Below are 18,105 nucleotides of genomic sequence, written 5' to 3'. Positions count from 1 at the left end.
GGACACCGAAAAAAAATGTATAGTTTGTGAATCACTGCAGATATTTTTTGGGGGTAAGGGGAGGTAGCGTTTTGGGCGAGTGAAAATTACACCGCCGCTCGCTCTCGAATGGCGAGTGCATGCTGTCAAAATTTAGTTTCCAACACTATACACAGATTATAAACACAAAAACGATACACTGTATTTGCTTTTCATGTGGGCTGCATACTATAAAATGTTTCACCATAAGATTGTAAGCTCGTGACTGGCACCAGGAAAAGCTTGCAATTTCAGTTATCAGGTGCGACACCCATTGCATTACAAAGGTCACGAAATGTTGATTTCGATGGACATCAAAACGTCTTGTTAAACCTACTAGTTTAAATACCTCAAACGCCTCCAATGTTTAAGGTGGCTAATAGCACGATTCTTTATGAGAATATCACAGAAAGGAAAACGAAATTCAAAAGACCAGAAAGGCTGGTGAAAGCAGACCAAGTTTAACAGGTAACCCATTCTCATAATATTCACCACGATTTTCCACACCTTTCCACAGAACGTCCGAAGTTCGGGACTGAGTGATTTAACAGTTTTAGCTATTCAAACCATTTCTAAGTTTATTTTTTGTCTGTGAGATTGTCTGTACGTTAGACTTGTAGTGGTAAAATATTGCAATTTAAACCGTTTTCATTGAAAACAATTTGTATTTGATTGATAACAATTTGCATAACGGAAGCGTGATATTTGAGCTTTTTTGTATATTATGCCAGCTTTTTTTTTCGAGCATTTTAGCAGAATTTAGTTAGGTTTTACAACAGCTCGGTCTGGATTTCAGAAATAAACGCCAGCGAGGGCCGGACAGGGTACTTTCGCAGGTTTACATTAAATGATCTACCGCGTTCCACTGATAAGTAAACAGATTTTCACGCGCACCTCTAATGGCTCTGTCATTTACGAGCCCGTTCATGCCCCCCAACCCCCCACGGGCATTTGACTGGTTGTAGGTTCCCACCCATGAGGTATTTGATCGCAACGGGTTGCCCGGGCTTAAGGCATTTGACAATATAGTCAAATATAGAGAATTACAAATGGGTACTTTTTAAAAACAAAGCGTCCTTTATTCAACATCAAAAGGATTAACCTACGTAAAGAACGTAGATGTAAATTCTTTGCTGAGATTTAACCCATTGGAAACAAGTTCGTGCCCCACAACCCTCAAAAATATCATGTTGGTCTCCACGTACGAGAGAATCGAGGGGAGATACAAGTAGGGCGTGGGCCGTTAGTTAAGACTAAAGGGCCTAGAAGGTTTGATAGAATTTTCCGAAAGTAAATTATTGGCATTTTTATAACAAAAACAGATCGTATTTTTGTTTGAAGGGATAAGCCTTCTTTTATGAGTTTTCTCTTCAAACATCATCTTTTTCAATACCATACAATACCATAAAGCTGAGTACATGAATAACAGTCAAAATCAAACTTGACGGTTTCCCATGGGTGGAGCATTTGCACTTTTCTCACAACCCCACCATGAGGATTTTGTATGCGCCAGCTGCCCTACGGTGGAGCATTTGCCACCTTCTGAAAAAAAGTCAAATACCCGGGGGCGCACGGGTGAGCTTGGAATTGACAGAGCCATCCAAAGTAGCATATACAGTGAAGCCTGTATTGAGCGGACCCCATTAAGCGGACACCCTCTATTAAGTAGACACCAGCTTAAAGTCCCAAAATTTTCTTCCCAGATCAGTACCGTAAAATAACCCTGCATTCAGCCGACACCTCTGTTAACCAGACGCGGACACCAATATTAAGCCTTTTTGTTGCACAAAACCTGCAATAAGCGGACTCATCAAGAGTTTTTTACTTCTAAAGGTTCCGCTGAAACTCCTTTAACATTGTTCAGCGATGTCGTTTTAAAGCTAAGTGATTATTCCAGATTAATGTATTGACTGACTGGACATTCTCCTATGAACAGTGGTTGATCTTACACTGTGATACAAAGGAGTTAATAATTAACTATTATTGCACAACATATTAGAACCTGTTTAGAGCGGACACCCTGTATTGAGCGGACACCATGTATTAAGCGGACACCAGTGAGTGTCCCAAGGGTGTCCGCTAAACACAGGTTTCACTGCACTGATACCTTAAGGTGGCTCACAATGGTTTCCAGCATTTTTCAGCCCTTCTTTGATGTATCAAATATGCTACCACTCTTTTAATTTTCAGTTGATGCCATGATGATCAATGTTTTCAAACAAATAACCAATGTTGGTAAACAAGTTATAGCATTTTATGTGATGCTGAAGCTTACCATTGCTGTAGCATAACCCATTAAAAACGCCTTTATCAAACTGGGACTCGTTTCGGAATATTTATTGGAATTGAAACCTAAAATTAAGGTCATATCATTGCCATGATGAAATGTTTTTGTCAAAACATGATCACATGATTATCTTTCGATATCATCTGATTCACCCATGTTGGAACATTTTCGATGCCATTATTGTGGAATCTGGAGCATCAACTGAAAAAGAATGGCAGTGTAGATCTATCAATCTAGAAGTGCTGAAAAAGGTTGGAAACTGCTACAAGCTACCTCAAGGTTGAAACTGGTATTTAGTGTTAAGAAATCAAATATCCTTATTGATGCCTTTTTTTTCTTGCACAGGTAATTGCTGGGAGTAAATAGGCCCGCAAAATGGGAAAAGGAAGCCAATTATTGCTACTATTATGGAAAAATCTTGTCCTTCTAAAGAGAGCTCCAGTGCGAACATTCTCCCAAATTGCAATGCCACTGTTTTTCCTAGTCATCTTGGTTCTATTACGAGCATTTGTCGTCAAAGATGAACATAGACCAAATGTTACTTACTCTGCATTTAATGTAAAAGAACTGCCACCAGTTTTGACTAATGAATCAAAATGGAAAATGGCTTTTGCACCCAACACAAGTGATGTGCGACAGGTTATGGGCATGGTTGCAAAACAACTGTCACTTGTTAGAGTCACTGGATTTCGGAATGAGGACGAAATGGTCAGAGTTCTGGTTAGTGAAGAACAAAATAGAAACAAACCATCTAATGATGCCTTGTTTCTCGGTGGGATTGCCTTCAATAAGAGTCTTAACGGTGGTGATATCATCTACAAAATTCGACTTAGTTCAAAATCAAAGAAAAACGAAAGAGAACAGAGATCGGAATTTGGCATATACCCATCTATCAGCTGGAATACCCAGTTCACGTTTCCCGTTTTTCAGGCTCCAGGACCTAGAGAATCAAATTCTACGTATGGTGGGCCTCCTTATTATTTTGAAGACGGATTTCTGTCACTTCAACATGCTGTGGATTTTGCTATCATCAAGTACAAAGGGAACATGTCGGATGTGAATACGATAGTGTCTGTGAAGAGATTTCCGTACCCAGATTGTATTGATGATCCTTTGACAGTGGCCATACAAACAACACTTCCTTTACTTTTGATGTTGTCTCTTATATTCATTGCCTTGAATATTGTTCGAGATATTGTTTATGAGAAAGAGAAGAAGTTGAAGGTGAGAAAATTTGATTATGAGTAAGGGTCGTAGCCAGGTGAAATTCCCCACGTAGGCATTATCAGAAAAAAAAAAACAATCTCTTCATATTTCTTTACAAGATCCTCGATTTGCCTGTTACTGTCTACGGCCCTGTGAATTATGTCTGCGTCCCGTTAATTTTATAACACGATTTTTGATGTCAAAGACACTATATACCATAAAGTTTCAATTTTAAGTAATAATGCTACCGTGAAATGACAACCATCTGAAAGTAGCCTATAAAATTGATCAAACGTTTGTTAGTAGATCATATCCCCTTGACATGACATATCCTTATTGCCCCATTTTGGCACCATAATGATGCAATTAGTGCCTTAGTACCTGTGTGTTCTCACATTATTTTCTGATAGATATTAACCCATAAAACCAGCCATGGGTGAACATAATCCTTGTACCACTTGTGGCACCATGATATTTTATGCCGGAAGTTGTCACTAATAATCAGTTCATAAACTGCTGAGACCTGTAACAACGCATGCATAACTGAGCACACAAATTTACCCAATCACAGTCAAAGCAAGATTTCTTTCTCCCTTCCATAGCCATTTACATGACTACCTTTTGTTCTCATTTCATTTTGTTTGACATCTTGGTGTGAGCCTTTCCAAAAGGAGCAAAGGCAAGTGGCCAAGAAACCCATAAGAAAAAGAGACAGAAAAAGAAAATGTAGAGAAAAAAGAATCAAATAGCCTTCAGGGGTATAGCTTTTTCTAACCCAGAACCGTTTGCCTATGTCTGAAGAAAAGCATCCTTTCCCTCGAAGTTAGTTTGCATGCATCTTCAAATCTTTTGAGAAAAGAGCCAGCAACAGGGAATATTTATTGTGAAATGGTTGCTTTAGGGGAGGTTTATAGGAGTCATGGTGTAAGTATCAAAAACTCTTTGAATGGGTACTTTAACAAAGGTTTACCAAATGACGGCACTTTAATAACTCACCTAACACTTTCACTTTTTAAAATCAGCCCGAGAACTTTGATATATAAAGTAAAACAATAATAAACTATTATATTATTTGTTAACAGGAATCAATGAAGATGATGGGACTGAATGGCTGGCTTCACTGGTTGGCATGTTTCGCAAAATACTTTATATTGCTCCTTATCACAATGGCGTTAGCTACAATTTTATTCACAGTAAAATACAATGAGAATGGTCGTATCTTGGAGCAAAGCTCACCATTTGTAATATTTGTTTTCTTAACACTTTATGCAATATCATCCATCATGTTCTGCTTCTGTGTCAGTGTGTTCTTTTCCAAGGCAAACATCGCCGCAGCTGCTGGAGGAATAATCTGGTTTGTTAGTTACATTCCATACTTCTTTGTCGCACCAAACTACGACACAATGAGCTTAGGAGCCAAGGCAACATCTTGCCTACTTTCTAATGTCGCAATGTCATTGGGCGCTCAGTTGATAGGGAAATTTGAAGGAGCTGGTACAGGAGTTCAGTGGTCAAATCTCAATCAAAGAACATCCGTTGACGATGATTTTACACTTGGTCTTGTCTTGGTGATGTTTGTGGTAGATTCATTCATTTATGGCTTGATTGCTTGGTATGTGGAAGCTGTCTCTCCTGGTGATTATGGAGTTCCGCAACCCTGGTATTTCCCTGTTTTATCCACCTACTGGTGCGGAAAGAGCAAAGAGGTTAGAATGCTAGAGACTGGAACTATTAAATATTAACTATTTGATTAGTGTTTTCGTAATTTACAAACTACTGTTTGGTTCCTGCTTTGAACTTGACTGCAGACATGAATTGTTTCAAGACCTGCTGTTGTCAGTTCTTTGCTATGGCATTTTATCCTGCCGGCAGTCTCTCTGCAAATCCAAGGAAATTAATTTAGTGGGTAAATTGTTGGCGACCTGATAAATTTGTCAAGGGGGGGAGGGGGGTAGTGTACTTGCAGTGGCCTAACACAGTTCTAGAAGGAATAAGGAATTATTCTTATGGGTAAACAGATATGAGCCTCACTAAGTCACCAGAAGTTTTCTTTCGGTTCCTTCGATCTGGTAGCTGACCGCGGCGGAGTATTGACCTGAGACCCTTCTCTTATCTGAAGCAGTGGACTAACATCCCAACCATGGGGTAGCTGAGTCTGCCTGGCATATATACTTCCCAGGATCCTGAAAGAATCCTATACCAGAGGTTACGATCCTGTAAGGGTCCTGTAAGGTCCCGTGTGTAATCCAGTGTGAGATTCTGTTGGATCTTGTAGGGTCCTAGAGAGTCCTTCTCAAGATCCTGTGCAATCCTATAGATTCCAAAAGGTTCTTGTGCAGGACCATCTAGGATTTCGTTACAGGACTTCACACAATCCTAACTAATATACCAATCTCAAGTTAAGGATCCTAAGAGATACTGTAGGATCCAATTGTGGTAAGATTGGCATATTTGTACAAGGTACAAATACCAAAATTTCTTAACGGGATCAAGGAGCCTCTTGGCCTCATCTCGCCTGATCGTTTGCTTATCGTTTTCCCTCTAGGAAGAGATAAGTGGTTTTCATCATAGTTTAGCAACTGACATCGGATCTGGAATGTCGGTACCTCAGGAATTTTTAGAAAAAGAACCGGTGGGTTTGGAACCAGGGATTGAAATAAGAAACCTCAAGAAAGTGTTCAACGCTGAGAAAGGTTTGCAACTAAGTGTTTTGTGTAGCATATATATTTTGTGAAAGGTTATACTAGGCTTGCCTTGATGGTTTGTAGAACCAAATCAAAAACTGTCACATCATGAGTCTGAATATAAAAGTGCCTTTTTTTTTACTGTCTGTAATTTTTAATGTCCAAAGATGTTACAGGGCTCACTTTGAATCCCTAAAGTTATGATTTTGAAATTGTGGAGTTGGAAGTCTGCATTGTGCAATTGTGAAGCCCATTTGTAGAAAAGAATTGTGCAGTATTTTCTTAGCTGTACATAGTGTCCCTCACCTGGGGTCAAGCAGTCTACTTTATGCAGGTTAGTTTTATAGAAAATACTGGAAAAAGAGTTTGAAACTTATTTAGGCTTGTTCGTTATAAACAAGCTATTTGCTTAGTAGAGGGTCCATGCATTACTAGCCTAGAACTCTTTCTCACAAATCCATTCTTGTTAGGAGAGAACGTAGCTGTTAATGGAGTTTCCATGAACATGTATGAAGGTCAGATTACTGCACTGCTGGGACACAATGGAGCTGGGAAAACAACATTGATGTCCATGCTAACAGGACTCTTTCCTGCTACATCTGGCTCAGCACTTGTCAATGGATGCTCTATAAGTGACGATATCACTGGAGTGCGCAGCAGTCTAGGCAGGATGATATATTATTATTTTATGCAATAATTAAAAATATTATTTTAGTTAAAATGATAAATTGTATTATGTTAATTCATTTTCTTATAATTAATTACAACTTTTATGTCCACATGATCAAATTTATTTGTTGTAATAGCTTTCCTCTTCGTGGGTAGAGGCCTTGGGTTGGTAATTTATTCCAAAATTGCTTGCATTGATCAATTTTTCATGATCTGATGATGTACATCTAACCAGAATATAGAAATCAATTGAAAATTCGAAGAAAATCTATCCCAAACGGGAAAAAAAAACCTCGTGTTTTTAAGTTTAGAAATCTTGCAATCCATTTACATCATTATCACCATTTATGATCAGTCATTTTTACTTAAATTGTGGGTTTAGGTTTGATATTTCCTCCCCAGCATGTCAAGCATTGTCATGTGTCCTTTATGATCTAGGTTTATTTTTGAGTCTCTTACAATCATGCACACAATCATTGCTGTGCATCTTAAGCATAACTTACTTCTCTTTCAGGTCTTTGCCCACAGCATGACGTGCTGTTTGACCGTCTTACTGTTGAGGAACATTTGTGGTTCTTTGCCAAGTTAAAGAACTGCCCATCTTGGCGGGTGAAAGATGAGATTGACAGAATGATCGAGTGTATTGGACTGACTGACAAGCGACACACGCAGGCCCGTGCACTGTCTGGTGGAATGAAAAGAAAGCTCTCTGTTGGAATAGCACTCATCGGTGACTCCAAGGTTTGAAATCATCTTGTAGCTTCATGCCTTCCAGTACTGGCTTGCACTCCCCTAGGAATAAATGGAAATTGAAATTCTTTCATTTTGTTTTTAAGCAGCTATATCACAGATGGTGCTGTTTTCATTCATCATCATTTGTTTCCTGTCTGAATCCTTCCCAATGGGAACAATCCTTGTTCCACTTGGTTTCTTCTCTTCTGTTATGTAGTTTTCTACCTTCCCAAACTTTTGCAGTTAACCTTGCAGTTTTCGTTTGACTTGAAGGTAAACTCCATGTCTCAAAACGAGACTTAATATCTCATGACATCCCTTTTATAACCAATTCAAAGGGAATCGTTTAACAGTCAATACCAATAGCGTTAATGGTGTTACACGCTTCCATGCAAACTTCCAAGCTGGCCATATTCAAAAGTTAGTCAGTGTAAAATACAGGCTGCGGACTGCAGACCGGAGGTAAAACTGTCAGCAGACTAAAAACTTGGACGTCATTCAGGTTAATCGGAGTTAACGTCCGCTCTTGGTTAGACTGAATAGCGTTTTGGATTTAATAACTTGAAAATCACTCAGGTTAGTCTGATTACGGTTAGCTCTTGATAATAGATATGGTAACACGAAAAAAAGTCTGGAGAATGCAGTGTGCATTTTGCCGTATTCCGCAGTCTTCGTTTTACACTGACCCATTCAAAACCTTAGGTTGTAATGCTGGATGAGCCAACATCTGGCATGGACCCGTCAGCTCGCAGGTTCACCTGGGATTTGTTGCAGCAGCAGAAGGAAGGAAGGACCATCTTGCTCACCACTCACTTTATGGACGAAGCAGACATTCTTGGTGACAGGATCGCCATCATGGCCGAGGGTAACATTAAATGCTGTGGTTCTCCCCTTTTCCTCAAAAACAAATATGGCGTGGGCTACCACATGGTCATCGTAAAGGAGCCTAATTGTGATGTTTCCAGGGTTACTGCTTTGGTCACTAGTCACGTACCTACAGCAAAAGTGGAGAGCAACATTGGTGAGTTAAAGGGTGCTAGACCGGTTTAATGAACTGTTTCTTACCCAGTAGTGTCCAAGTCCAAAAATTGAACACAAACAACACTTCTGCAAAGTATTGAAAGTCCAAGAAAGTGGCAAAGGAACTACTCCTTAACAACTTTCATTTGATTGGTCACACAACAGGGACTCGTCTACTTGATTTATAGTTAAAAGCACCTTGTACAGCATAACAAACGGTACCACATGAAAGTACAGCTCAATAACTTTTATTTGAATGAGAGCACCCTTAGCTTTATCTAAACAGCAGCGGTCGTGGTACTACGTCGTTCTTTTAAAATGAGAAAAGGTCAGTTTCAACACTTTGTGTAATTCATTTGTTGACCAGGTGCTGAACTGTCATATATTTTGCCAAGTGAAGCAACCGGCAAGTTTGAGGAACTCTTTATCGAGTTGGAAACGCGCCGAAACGATCTTGGAATCGCCAGTTATGGCGTTTCAGTTACCACGATGGAAGAAGTATTCCTCAAGGTTGGGGAAGAAATGGACAGCACCCTCAGCGATAAACTTCAACGGAACGGTTGGTTAGAATCTTGCGATGATTTCATTTTACTCGTTAACTTGAATATCCTCACCAATCAAAGTTAAGTTCTAACACACGTGACGTTTCCTGCACGCGACAACCTTTTCCCACTGAATTTCGTTACGATGTCTGACTGGTTTGCTGTGACTTGCCTTCTGATTGATTGATTGTGCAAGTCTTTCTTATGGTTGGCTACTACCACGACTAATATTTCTCAGTAATTTGGTGGGTGGCTTCATTGTTTATCACTCTTTTACGCCAGAAAGCTGCAGTTCCCTCATCCATATAACTAGCTGCTATAAGTCGTATTTCGCTTGATACAACGTTTTTTTTTTTTACTTTTCAGAATCTCCATCTGGTAACGGAATGCAAATGAATGGAGCTGTTCCAGTAGCAAGTGAAAGATCTTCAGTTCTAGCACGCATGAGTGCCTTCAGATCATCTAACGGTAGCTATGGCACGTTTGGTGACTACAACAGTTACGCGCACTCTTCGGGTTTCCGCCTGTTTCGTCAGCGGTGGTACGCGATGTTTGTAAAGCGACTGCTGCACACCAAGAGACACAAGCTGGCGGTTGTATCTCAGCTTGTTCTTCCTCTAATATTCACGCTTCTTGCACTCGTTAATGCAATGAGCATCCGAAAGCCCAAGGACTCTCCACCGCTCACTCTGTCCACACACAACTTCATGGAGAACTATGTACCCTGGTCGGCAGACAGGTAATTGACACGGTTGTTGCTGCGCTGTAGTAGTGTTGATTTGGAAGTAGAAGAGAGTTAAAAGACTCGATGCCATTGACATTGTTGATATTACATGGTGAAGCGAAATCTTATTGTTTCACTGTAAGTTGTGTTCCTGAGAGTATGTTCAATCATCTTTATTAGTTTCCAGGGACTATGGTGTGCGTATGTAAATATGTGATGTACCTTGTCTGTTTGTTTATGAATTATATGTGTTTATAAAAAATTGTATCTAACTCAGTTTAAGTCAATAAAAATTAATTTCACCGATTTTTGAAGGTTGTTACGCGTTGGGCTTTGCCGCCCGTTTCTCGGCTTTGTAATCGGCTAATGTACTTCAAGGAACTTATAGTAAGATTTGAAGGTCATGCAGTTTCTCCGTCAACGAAAGGTGGTCAGAGAGAGAATCAGTAATAAAATGACGTTTTCCAGGAATATATATTTTTCAGTTCTGACAGCGTGCATTTAGCTCATTGTTTAATACACGAGGATCCCACCGTTAAATCTTTTCTTATTTGTCTTTATTCAACAGTTTCAGTGACGCACGTTACCTAGCAAATAATTACACAACTCAGTGGTCTGATGACAAGACACATCCTGAGCACGTGACTGGTGACATGGTCCATTACTTGATGAGTCAAGCTCTGGACATGGGACTCGGTGACTTCAACAGGAAAAATTTGATTGCTGCCACTATTATGATGCAAAATGACAAAGGTAATCCTGCTGAATCAGGTTGTTTGTGTCTGTCTGTCTGTCTGTCTATCTATCTGTCTGTCTATTTTTCTGTTTGTCTGTCTGTCTATTTGTCTGTCTGTCTGTTTGTCTGTCTGCCTTTCTGTCTACCTCCCTGTCTGTCTGTCTGTCTGTCTGTGTCTATAATTCTATCTTCCCATCAGTCTTTGTGATGCAGGTCTACCTCGATAAGTTGAAATATTAAGAATTTAAGATAGCGTTTTAGAAAGTAGTGTTTAAAATCCAGCGAGTGCATGTGTCAAAGTGGTCAGCTATGAACTGCTGCTTTTAGCTTGTGCGTAGTCTTACAAAGCAATAAAGCAGGTCTAAATAGAACTTGTAATCTTAAGTGAAACCTTTTTGGTGCCTAAAAGTTCAGAACCTCGGTGATTAACTCTGGCTCCCTGTATCTGAGGTCATGTTGAGCAAACATTGTGACTATTTTTGAACCCTTGAACTACAGAAAGAGATCATGCATAGTGGCCGTGCTAAACCCAACCCCAATCTGCACTCTATTTGCACGTTTTTAATTTGGTTTACTCTCCAAAGAAGAAATAATTTCATGTTGTATTCTATTAGGATTGTTTCTGTAATTGATCATTCGGTTTGTTTTTCTCTTCGCAGTTAATGCGACCGCGTGGTTCAATAACCAAGCCTACCATTCTATCGCCGTGTCTCTTGCGGCTGCAGATAACGCCATCTTGCGTTCTACTCTCGGAACCAACTTTTCATTAACGACCATTAACCACCCACTGCCCAGAACAGCACAAGAATCTATCAGTGATTTACAACGGTGAGTCAGTGAAAAAATGCTTAGTCCAGCGGTGTTACTCTTTTGCGAGCACGAAGCATATGGAAGAGCCTGAGTGCAAGCTCAAAGACGTCACGAATGACGGGATGAACTTGTAAATTTTCGTATTTATAGAGTGCGTTTTTTGTTTAAACGACTGCAAAACAGTCGCCAATTTTTCTCTCGTGATGTTTAAGGTAAGGCGGCGGGCAAAGCAAGAGACGGTTGACGAAAATTTGTCAGCGTTTCCCTCTAATCCTTGGGGAAGTCTTACGCTCGATCCAGGTCCTTTTTGGGAGCTCTACGCTTAAATATATACAGGCTGTTCTATACGCTGTTAATTAAAGATGAATCGCTTTAATATTTCTATCCAACCGTTTCTGTGTTTCACATGTAAGACTGAACACATTCGTGACACTTTGACACTCATGAGATTAATGTCAACATCTACTTTGCTTCTTAACTTTCGCGGTCATTTGAAGACATTGCCTTGCTGTAATGCAAAATTCTCACAACTGAAACCAAGAGAAATGTAAGGCAGTCACTAAGGAGAATTAGTCCCGAAATCTTGTGATTGAGAGATTTTAATATTTTCTCATTGTTTCCCTTTAGCAATGGCCTCGGATTCAACATCGCGTTCAACGTGTTATTTGGCATGGCTTTCTTGGCTTCAAGCTTTGTTGTGTTTCTTGTCCAGGAACGAACGAACAAAGCCAAACACGTGCAGTTTGTCAGCGGTGTGGATCCAATAAGCTACTGGAATTCCGCCTACACCTGGGACTTGATCAACTTCCTTGTACCCACCCTCTCAATTTTAATCCTTGTGGCCGCTTTTGACGTTCCAGCTTACACAGGTCTGTAATCAAGTTACTTCTACTTTTATCTTAGAGCTCTGTTCTATTAAACCAAAACTAAGGTCATTACGTCTAGCCAATCAAAACAAACACAATAACGCGACAAACCAATCAGAGCTCGAACAAAAATTGTACCGCCAGTTTCTAAGGCGGGAAAAGTGCAACCTTTAGTAAGCGAGGGAAAATGCGGGTAAGCCAAGTGACCATTGGGCTTCGTTTTTCTCGAGATTGGTTGAAAACAATGTCTGTTGTGATTGGCCGCAGAATGTTGCGCGAGTTTGAATACAAAACGGAAGCGAGCAGACCAAATTTTCGATAGCTTAACCAAATAGTTAACATCATGATAAACGGCTGCCATCTCAGCTGCCAAGTCATCTGATTATGAAATATTATATTTCTTTTCTTTCTTCGCAGGTCCTCGTCTAGGTTATCTTCTACTGCTGTTGATGTTTTACGGCTGGGCTGTTATTCCGCTCATGTATCTTTTCACGTTCGTGTTTCGTACCGCTTCCACGGCTTTTGTAGTGCTGACTATTTTCAACATTGTCACAGGGCTGGTCACACTTCTGACCGTTTACATTCTTAGTGTTCCAGGTAAACGCTGCAGCTGCATCGTGTGTTCTTTATAGAAGTTTCTGTCTTCCAAACTCTCTTCCTCCGGCCTCTACACGGTTTTTTGTGTCTGCCTTTCGATTAGTATCGACGTTTGTGTCATTTCGCCGGGTTGCATTTTGAGATCTAAGAACAGTTTTTGATGATTTACTTTTAGTTACTCCATCAAACAAAGAATTTTTCGATGATACGACACCAGTTCTTGGACACCAACAATACGAGCTGGCCTGGCACTTACTCATTAATTCCTAGAGGAAGATTATCGCATAAGCACATTGGAAACAAGCGACAGTGCCTCCATTAGTGGAATCAGCTTCCTTTTAGGGCGCACAAATATACTAACACTGACTTTCGAAAATATCATTTGGGCGCAAAACCCCTCGGATAATACGAGCTCCCAAATATAACAGACCCCTGGGATAATATGAGCACCAAAATGCAACCGACTAGTTCAGGTTACTCCTATTTTTAGGTTACAATAAATTGGAGCGCTACTATATTGCGATAGGCAATCAATTATTAATTGTTATTATCTGGCAAGGTAGTCTTGAGGTTAACTCGTGCGTTCTGATTGGTTCATTTTTGGTCGGCTGCTACGACCTCGGGCCAATATTCCCCAGTAGGGCCCTCACGCTTTGTTAGTAAAGGGTTAGTATATTCTGAGGTATTTTGTTTACCAGTAGTTTCTTTTCTTTCTATAGATTTAGACTACCAGGACATTGGCCATGCCCTCAAATGGGCCTTCCTCGTTCTACCTAACTTCTGCCTCGGCCAGGGAATGTCAGACATGTTCACCAACTACAATGCCATAGACATGTTCAACTCTGCGGTGGATATGTGTGTTACGACGTACCACGCCCCCAGAAAATCCTGTGAAGCACACATTCGAAAACTAGGCGGCGATGGGCTGCAGCTTCAGGATAATTACCTGGCCTGGGACAATCCCGGTATTGGACGTTACTTGATATTTTTGGCCTGGGAAGGAATCCTTTTCTTCGCGCTAGTGCTGTTGATCGAGTATCGCGTGTTTGACGCGTGTACGAGATTTTTGGCGCGTTTGCGCTCATACTCCACCGGAGTGTTTACAATGGAGGAGCCGAGCTTGGCTGACGATGAGGATGTTTTAGCGGAGAAAGAAAGAATCTTGACCTCTGAAGACAACGATGATGTGCTTGTTATCAAGGAGTTGAGAAAAGTCTTTGCTGGAAATGGCCGTAAGTTGTAGTGTTAACTGACAGTTTATAAAGTCTGGTATAATGCAAATCTTACTTCTCTATGTTGTTTCCGTAACAGGTATTTTGGTAGATTGTGCAATTTGTTTTGCAACGTTTCGAGTGCCAGTTTTATTGTCGTTGTTCAGGTTTTGATGATAGCAGAAACGTTGCCAAAACCTGGATATTTCAACCACTGACAAGCTGACAAAATTAGCCATATTTATAGCGTAGCTGTGTTTAAGGGGCTCCTAAGGGGTTTGGGGGAGAACAGTTAAATGCAAGCTATAAATAGTAGTTACAGAATTACAGAAATAATGCCTACCAAGAAAACTCTGTGGCAACAAACTCAAATATTATGGAGAAATCTGTATCGTGTTTTTGACTCCCAGGTCGTGGGCCATTGGTTGCAGTGGATCGTTTGAGCCTGGGTATCCCCATGAGTGAGTGTTTTGGTCTTCTGGGAATTAACGGCGCCGGAAAGACTACCACGTTCAGGATGTTGACTGGTGACGAGACCATGTCAGGGGGGACAGCTTTGGTGGAAGGGTTTGACATCAGAACCAACATGAACAGGGTTAGTTGCATTGCATTGATTCGTTCTTAGGATAGTTCTTCTTCCCGCTAAAGTAGTAATAGCGAGGTACCACACGCGTGCCTGCGCCTGGCGCGTGTCTTGCTCTCGCGAAACGCTGCAGTTCGCACCTTCTTAAGTCTAGAGCGCAGGCTAGTTTCTCTTCTGCTTGCGCTGCCATGAAGGCTTGAAGTCCGAGTGGAAGGCAGACTTTAGAGCGGCTATTTTATCCGTGTGGATCCTCCCTGGCCCTTAATTGGGTCGTGGCGGTAAACTTACCATCAACCTTCTGCATCTCATTGTTTCCAGGTTCGTCAGCGTATTGGTTATTGTCCACAGTTCGATGCTTTGATCGACCAGTTGACCGGAAGAGAGCTGCTTTACATGTACGCACGGCTACGAGGCGTACCGGAAGGGCTGATACCCGACGTTGCCGAGGATCTCATTAACGCTTTAATGCTCCAGGAACAGGCTGATAAGTTAACCAGTTCATACAGGTACGTCATCATCTTGCTCATATCATAGATAGACGAGACATTTTCTCACCCTGCACTCCCCTCCCTAGTGGTGGCAACAAACGAAAGCTGAGCACCGCCATATCACTGGTAGGGCATCCCCCAGTGGTGTTTCTGGATGAGCCCACTACTGGTATGGACCCAGTGGCGAGAAGATTATTATGGGATGCGCTGTCACGTGTTCGAGCTGATGGAAGATGTATCGTGATTACGTCACATAGGTGAGTGTCTTGAAATATTTGAGCTTCTAGTGAGGCTTTAATTCTGCCGTGTTTTCTCTCATTCCTCTATGTTTTCTATTGTATATGGTGTCCTTCATTTCCTAATTTCTTTTCTGAGTTGCAAAAATGAAACAGGAAGTTGTTACTCCAATGAAACATTCGCTCTCTTAGAATCGGTCTTGGAACAAAATTTCTTCCCTTCAAATGCTTGCTTGATGTTTCGTACATCGAGCCCATTGTCTGCGAAGGTTAAACTGTCTCGTCTCATGTTATGAGATAAGAATTCTTGATGACATCTGAGAATGAGACCAAATTACTCGGGAGAGAAGGGACGGGAACTGCCCTGCTTTAGAAATGTTAACACATTTTTTTTTCTACCAAAGTACTAAGTCCTGGGCCTGCAATCCATGAGAAATTTGCAACGTAATGATGTCACTTACCTTTCTTTTACCTTTCTTTCTGCCGACCGTCCACGTTCAGGAGTTTTTTTTCTCCCTACAGTATCAATATATTTTAAAGCAAACAGGTGATGAGAATAAAGTTATTTTCAACCATGAGATAGTGTCTTGAGGAAACGTCTAATTCTCATTACTAAGACTAAAAGAAAAGGATGGAGATCAGACAGGACAAGTAATATTTCGAGGTTGTAACACTGTCAACTTCAGTGGAATGGGGTCTTAATGAAACACCAAATCTCATAACTTTGTCTAAAACAAATATTTGGAAATAGGTAGTAAGAATTGATAATTTGATATTGTAACACTGGGAGGGTTAACAAAATTGTTTTTCCGGTTTGCAGTATGGAAGAGTGCGAGGCTCTGTGTACCCGACTCGCTATCATGGTAAACGGACGACTGAAATGCTTAGGAAGTCCTCAACATCTCAAAGCCAGTTTTGGCGAAGGCTACACTTTGCTCGCGAGGGTATCCAGTGATACACCCGATATGACACCGCTGAAAGAATTTATAGAAGGCTCATTCCCTGGTAGTGTGTTGAAAGATGAACATCAGGGCATGGTCCACTATCACATCTGCGACACCAGGGTAACGTGGGCTCAGCTGTTTGGAACAATCGAGCGAGTTAAGTTGAATTTCAACATTGAGGATTATTCTGTTAGTCAGACCACGTTGGAGCAAGTGTTTCTGAACTTCGCGCGAGGACAGAGAGCAGAAGATGAGTGAATGTGTACTTCATGAACAGTAGTTAGATACCAAAATAAATTGTTAAGATTTAAGAGTGCCTGCCTGTGAGAATCAGACAAATTCTTAATTTCGCGGCAAGGGTCAAAAATTCGATTTTGCTCATATTCTTATGGTAGATAGGCTAGGGCATGACAAAAACTACTGGATAGTTTTTTTGGCAAAATATCCTTTTATTTCAAAGAAATATGCAAATTACCAAATTCCGTTAAAATCGTCATTTGACGCACCATTTTATTAAGCAAGTTTGAGAGTCTCGCATGCAAAACCACATCACTCTTCCGTCTTTAAAACACTCAAATATTTTTGTACAATGTTTAAATGTGTACTGGGATGATTTTAGGGAATGTTGCGTTGTCTTTTTGGGTGCAAAATAATTAAATTTCGAAGACATGTATTTCATTTACATAAAAGTACTTCGTGAATATAATTAATTTTCACTATGTGCGAAACCTTCAAATGGATCAAGCTTCTGGTGGTTGAATCGCAGAAGGATGGTCTACAGATTCCTGTAAAAATTTCTTTGGGCAAACGATTGTGAGCGACGCGAGAGCTTTTCAAAGTACGTCAAAAATGCAAATATTTGACCATCCGTCGTCAAATTTCAATTTACGGGTTAGACGTATATTTTAGCATGCGCCACACGACTTGACCTATAATAAGTTGAAATAGACACAGAGCTGATAATTTCGAAATGGTCTAACCTCATTTGCTGTAAAAGGCAGGTCCAAAGCCGATTTGACGTGTTTCTCTCACCATTCGTCGCACATAAAGCAGAAGTTTGCTTTTGTTTACACAAGGTTAACGTCCGATGTACATCGCCTAATGTCAACCTATTATTGGTCGAATACTATGAATCTGTGACCATCTTTCTGCGCTTATGAACATCACTGCATCTAAGTCTAAAACGGCTGAGTCATTTGTAGATAGTTGCTTGCTTCACGCTTCGCCAAAATATAGCGTTTGATCGTTTGCTGACCACTGCTGATCAGCGTGTCCGCGCAGCACAATCTTACAGCCATTATTTGTTCGACACGCAATGCTGTCACGGCATATGCTGCACGTTTTGATCCATTTTGTATAGAGTACTCTCAGGATAACAGGGGCACCCAACGGATCGTTTCGGTAAATTATCTGTTCGGAAGGCCTTTAATCCCCTCTGATTTTCTTGAGAGAATTGGCACCTCGAACTTTCGTGATATGAGAAATTTAATGTCTATTGTTTTCGGACTGTTGAAAATGTCGTTTTGAGTACCGAAAAAAGGTCAGCTATCATTTTCGGAAAGGCGATAAGACCTAAGGTTTTCGGGAAATGGACAAAAAAGCCCTAATAAATTCGAGAATACTCAAGTTCCCCTAGAATATCCGAACAGATAAAAAATTTTTAGTGCAACCTAAAATTAACCTACAGAGCTTTAAAAGTACTCCAGATAGCCTAAAACAGCATCTAACAGCATTAGAGAGAAAACGGTCGTT

The 18,105-nt window shown here is 40.6% G+C and overlaps 1 protein-coding gene across 1 annotated transcript; it reads left to right on the top strand.

Moving 5' to 3' along the window:
• The first annotated feature begins 276 nt into the window (after window positions 1–276).
• On the top strand, window positions 277–16,646 carry LOC145489742 (phospholipid-transporting ATPase ABCA3-like). Its single transcript, XM_081468775.1, has 18 exons — window positions 277–486; window positions 2,651–3,529; window positions 4,594–5,217; window positions 6,057–6,204; window positions 6,666–6,860; window positions 7,379–7,605; window positions 8,299–8,617; window positions 8,984–9,175; window positions 9,525–9,897; window positions 10,451–10,635; window positions 11,278–11,446; window positions 12,056–12,297; window positions 12,712–12,891; window positions 13,611–14,123; window positions 14,513–14,697; window positions 15,004–15,191; window positions 15,260–15,430; window positions 16,230–16,646. The coding sequence occupies exons 2-18, from the start codon at window positions 2,681–2,683 to the stop codon at window positions 16,609–16,611; spliced, it is 5,142 nt and encodes a 1,713-aa protein (XP_081324901.1). The 5' UTR covers window positions 277–486; window positions 2,651–2,680; the 3' UTR covers window positions 16,612–16,646.
• The last annotated feature ends 1,459 nt before the right edge of the window (window positions 16,647–18,105 follow it).

This window comes from Orbicella franksi, chromosome 6 (assembly GCF_964199315.1).
Source record: "Orbicella franksi chromosome 6, jaOrbFran1.1, whole genome shotgun sequence".
Lineage (NCBI taxonomy): Eukaryota > Metazoa > Cnidaria > Anthozoa > Scleractinia > Merulinidae > Orbicella > Orbicella franksi.
The sequence above is the reverse complement of the archived record's forward strand: the minus strand, read 5'-3'. Positions and strand labels throughout refer to the sequence as shown.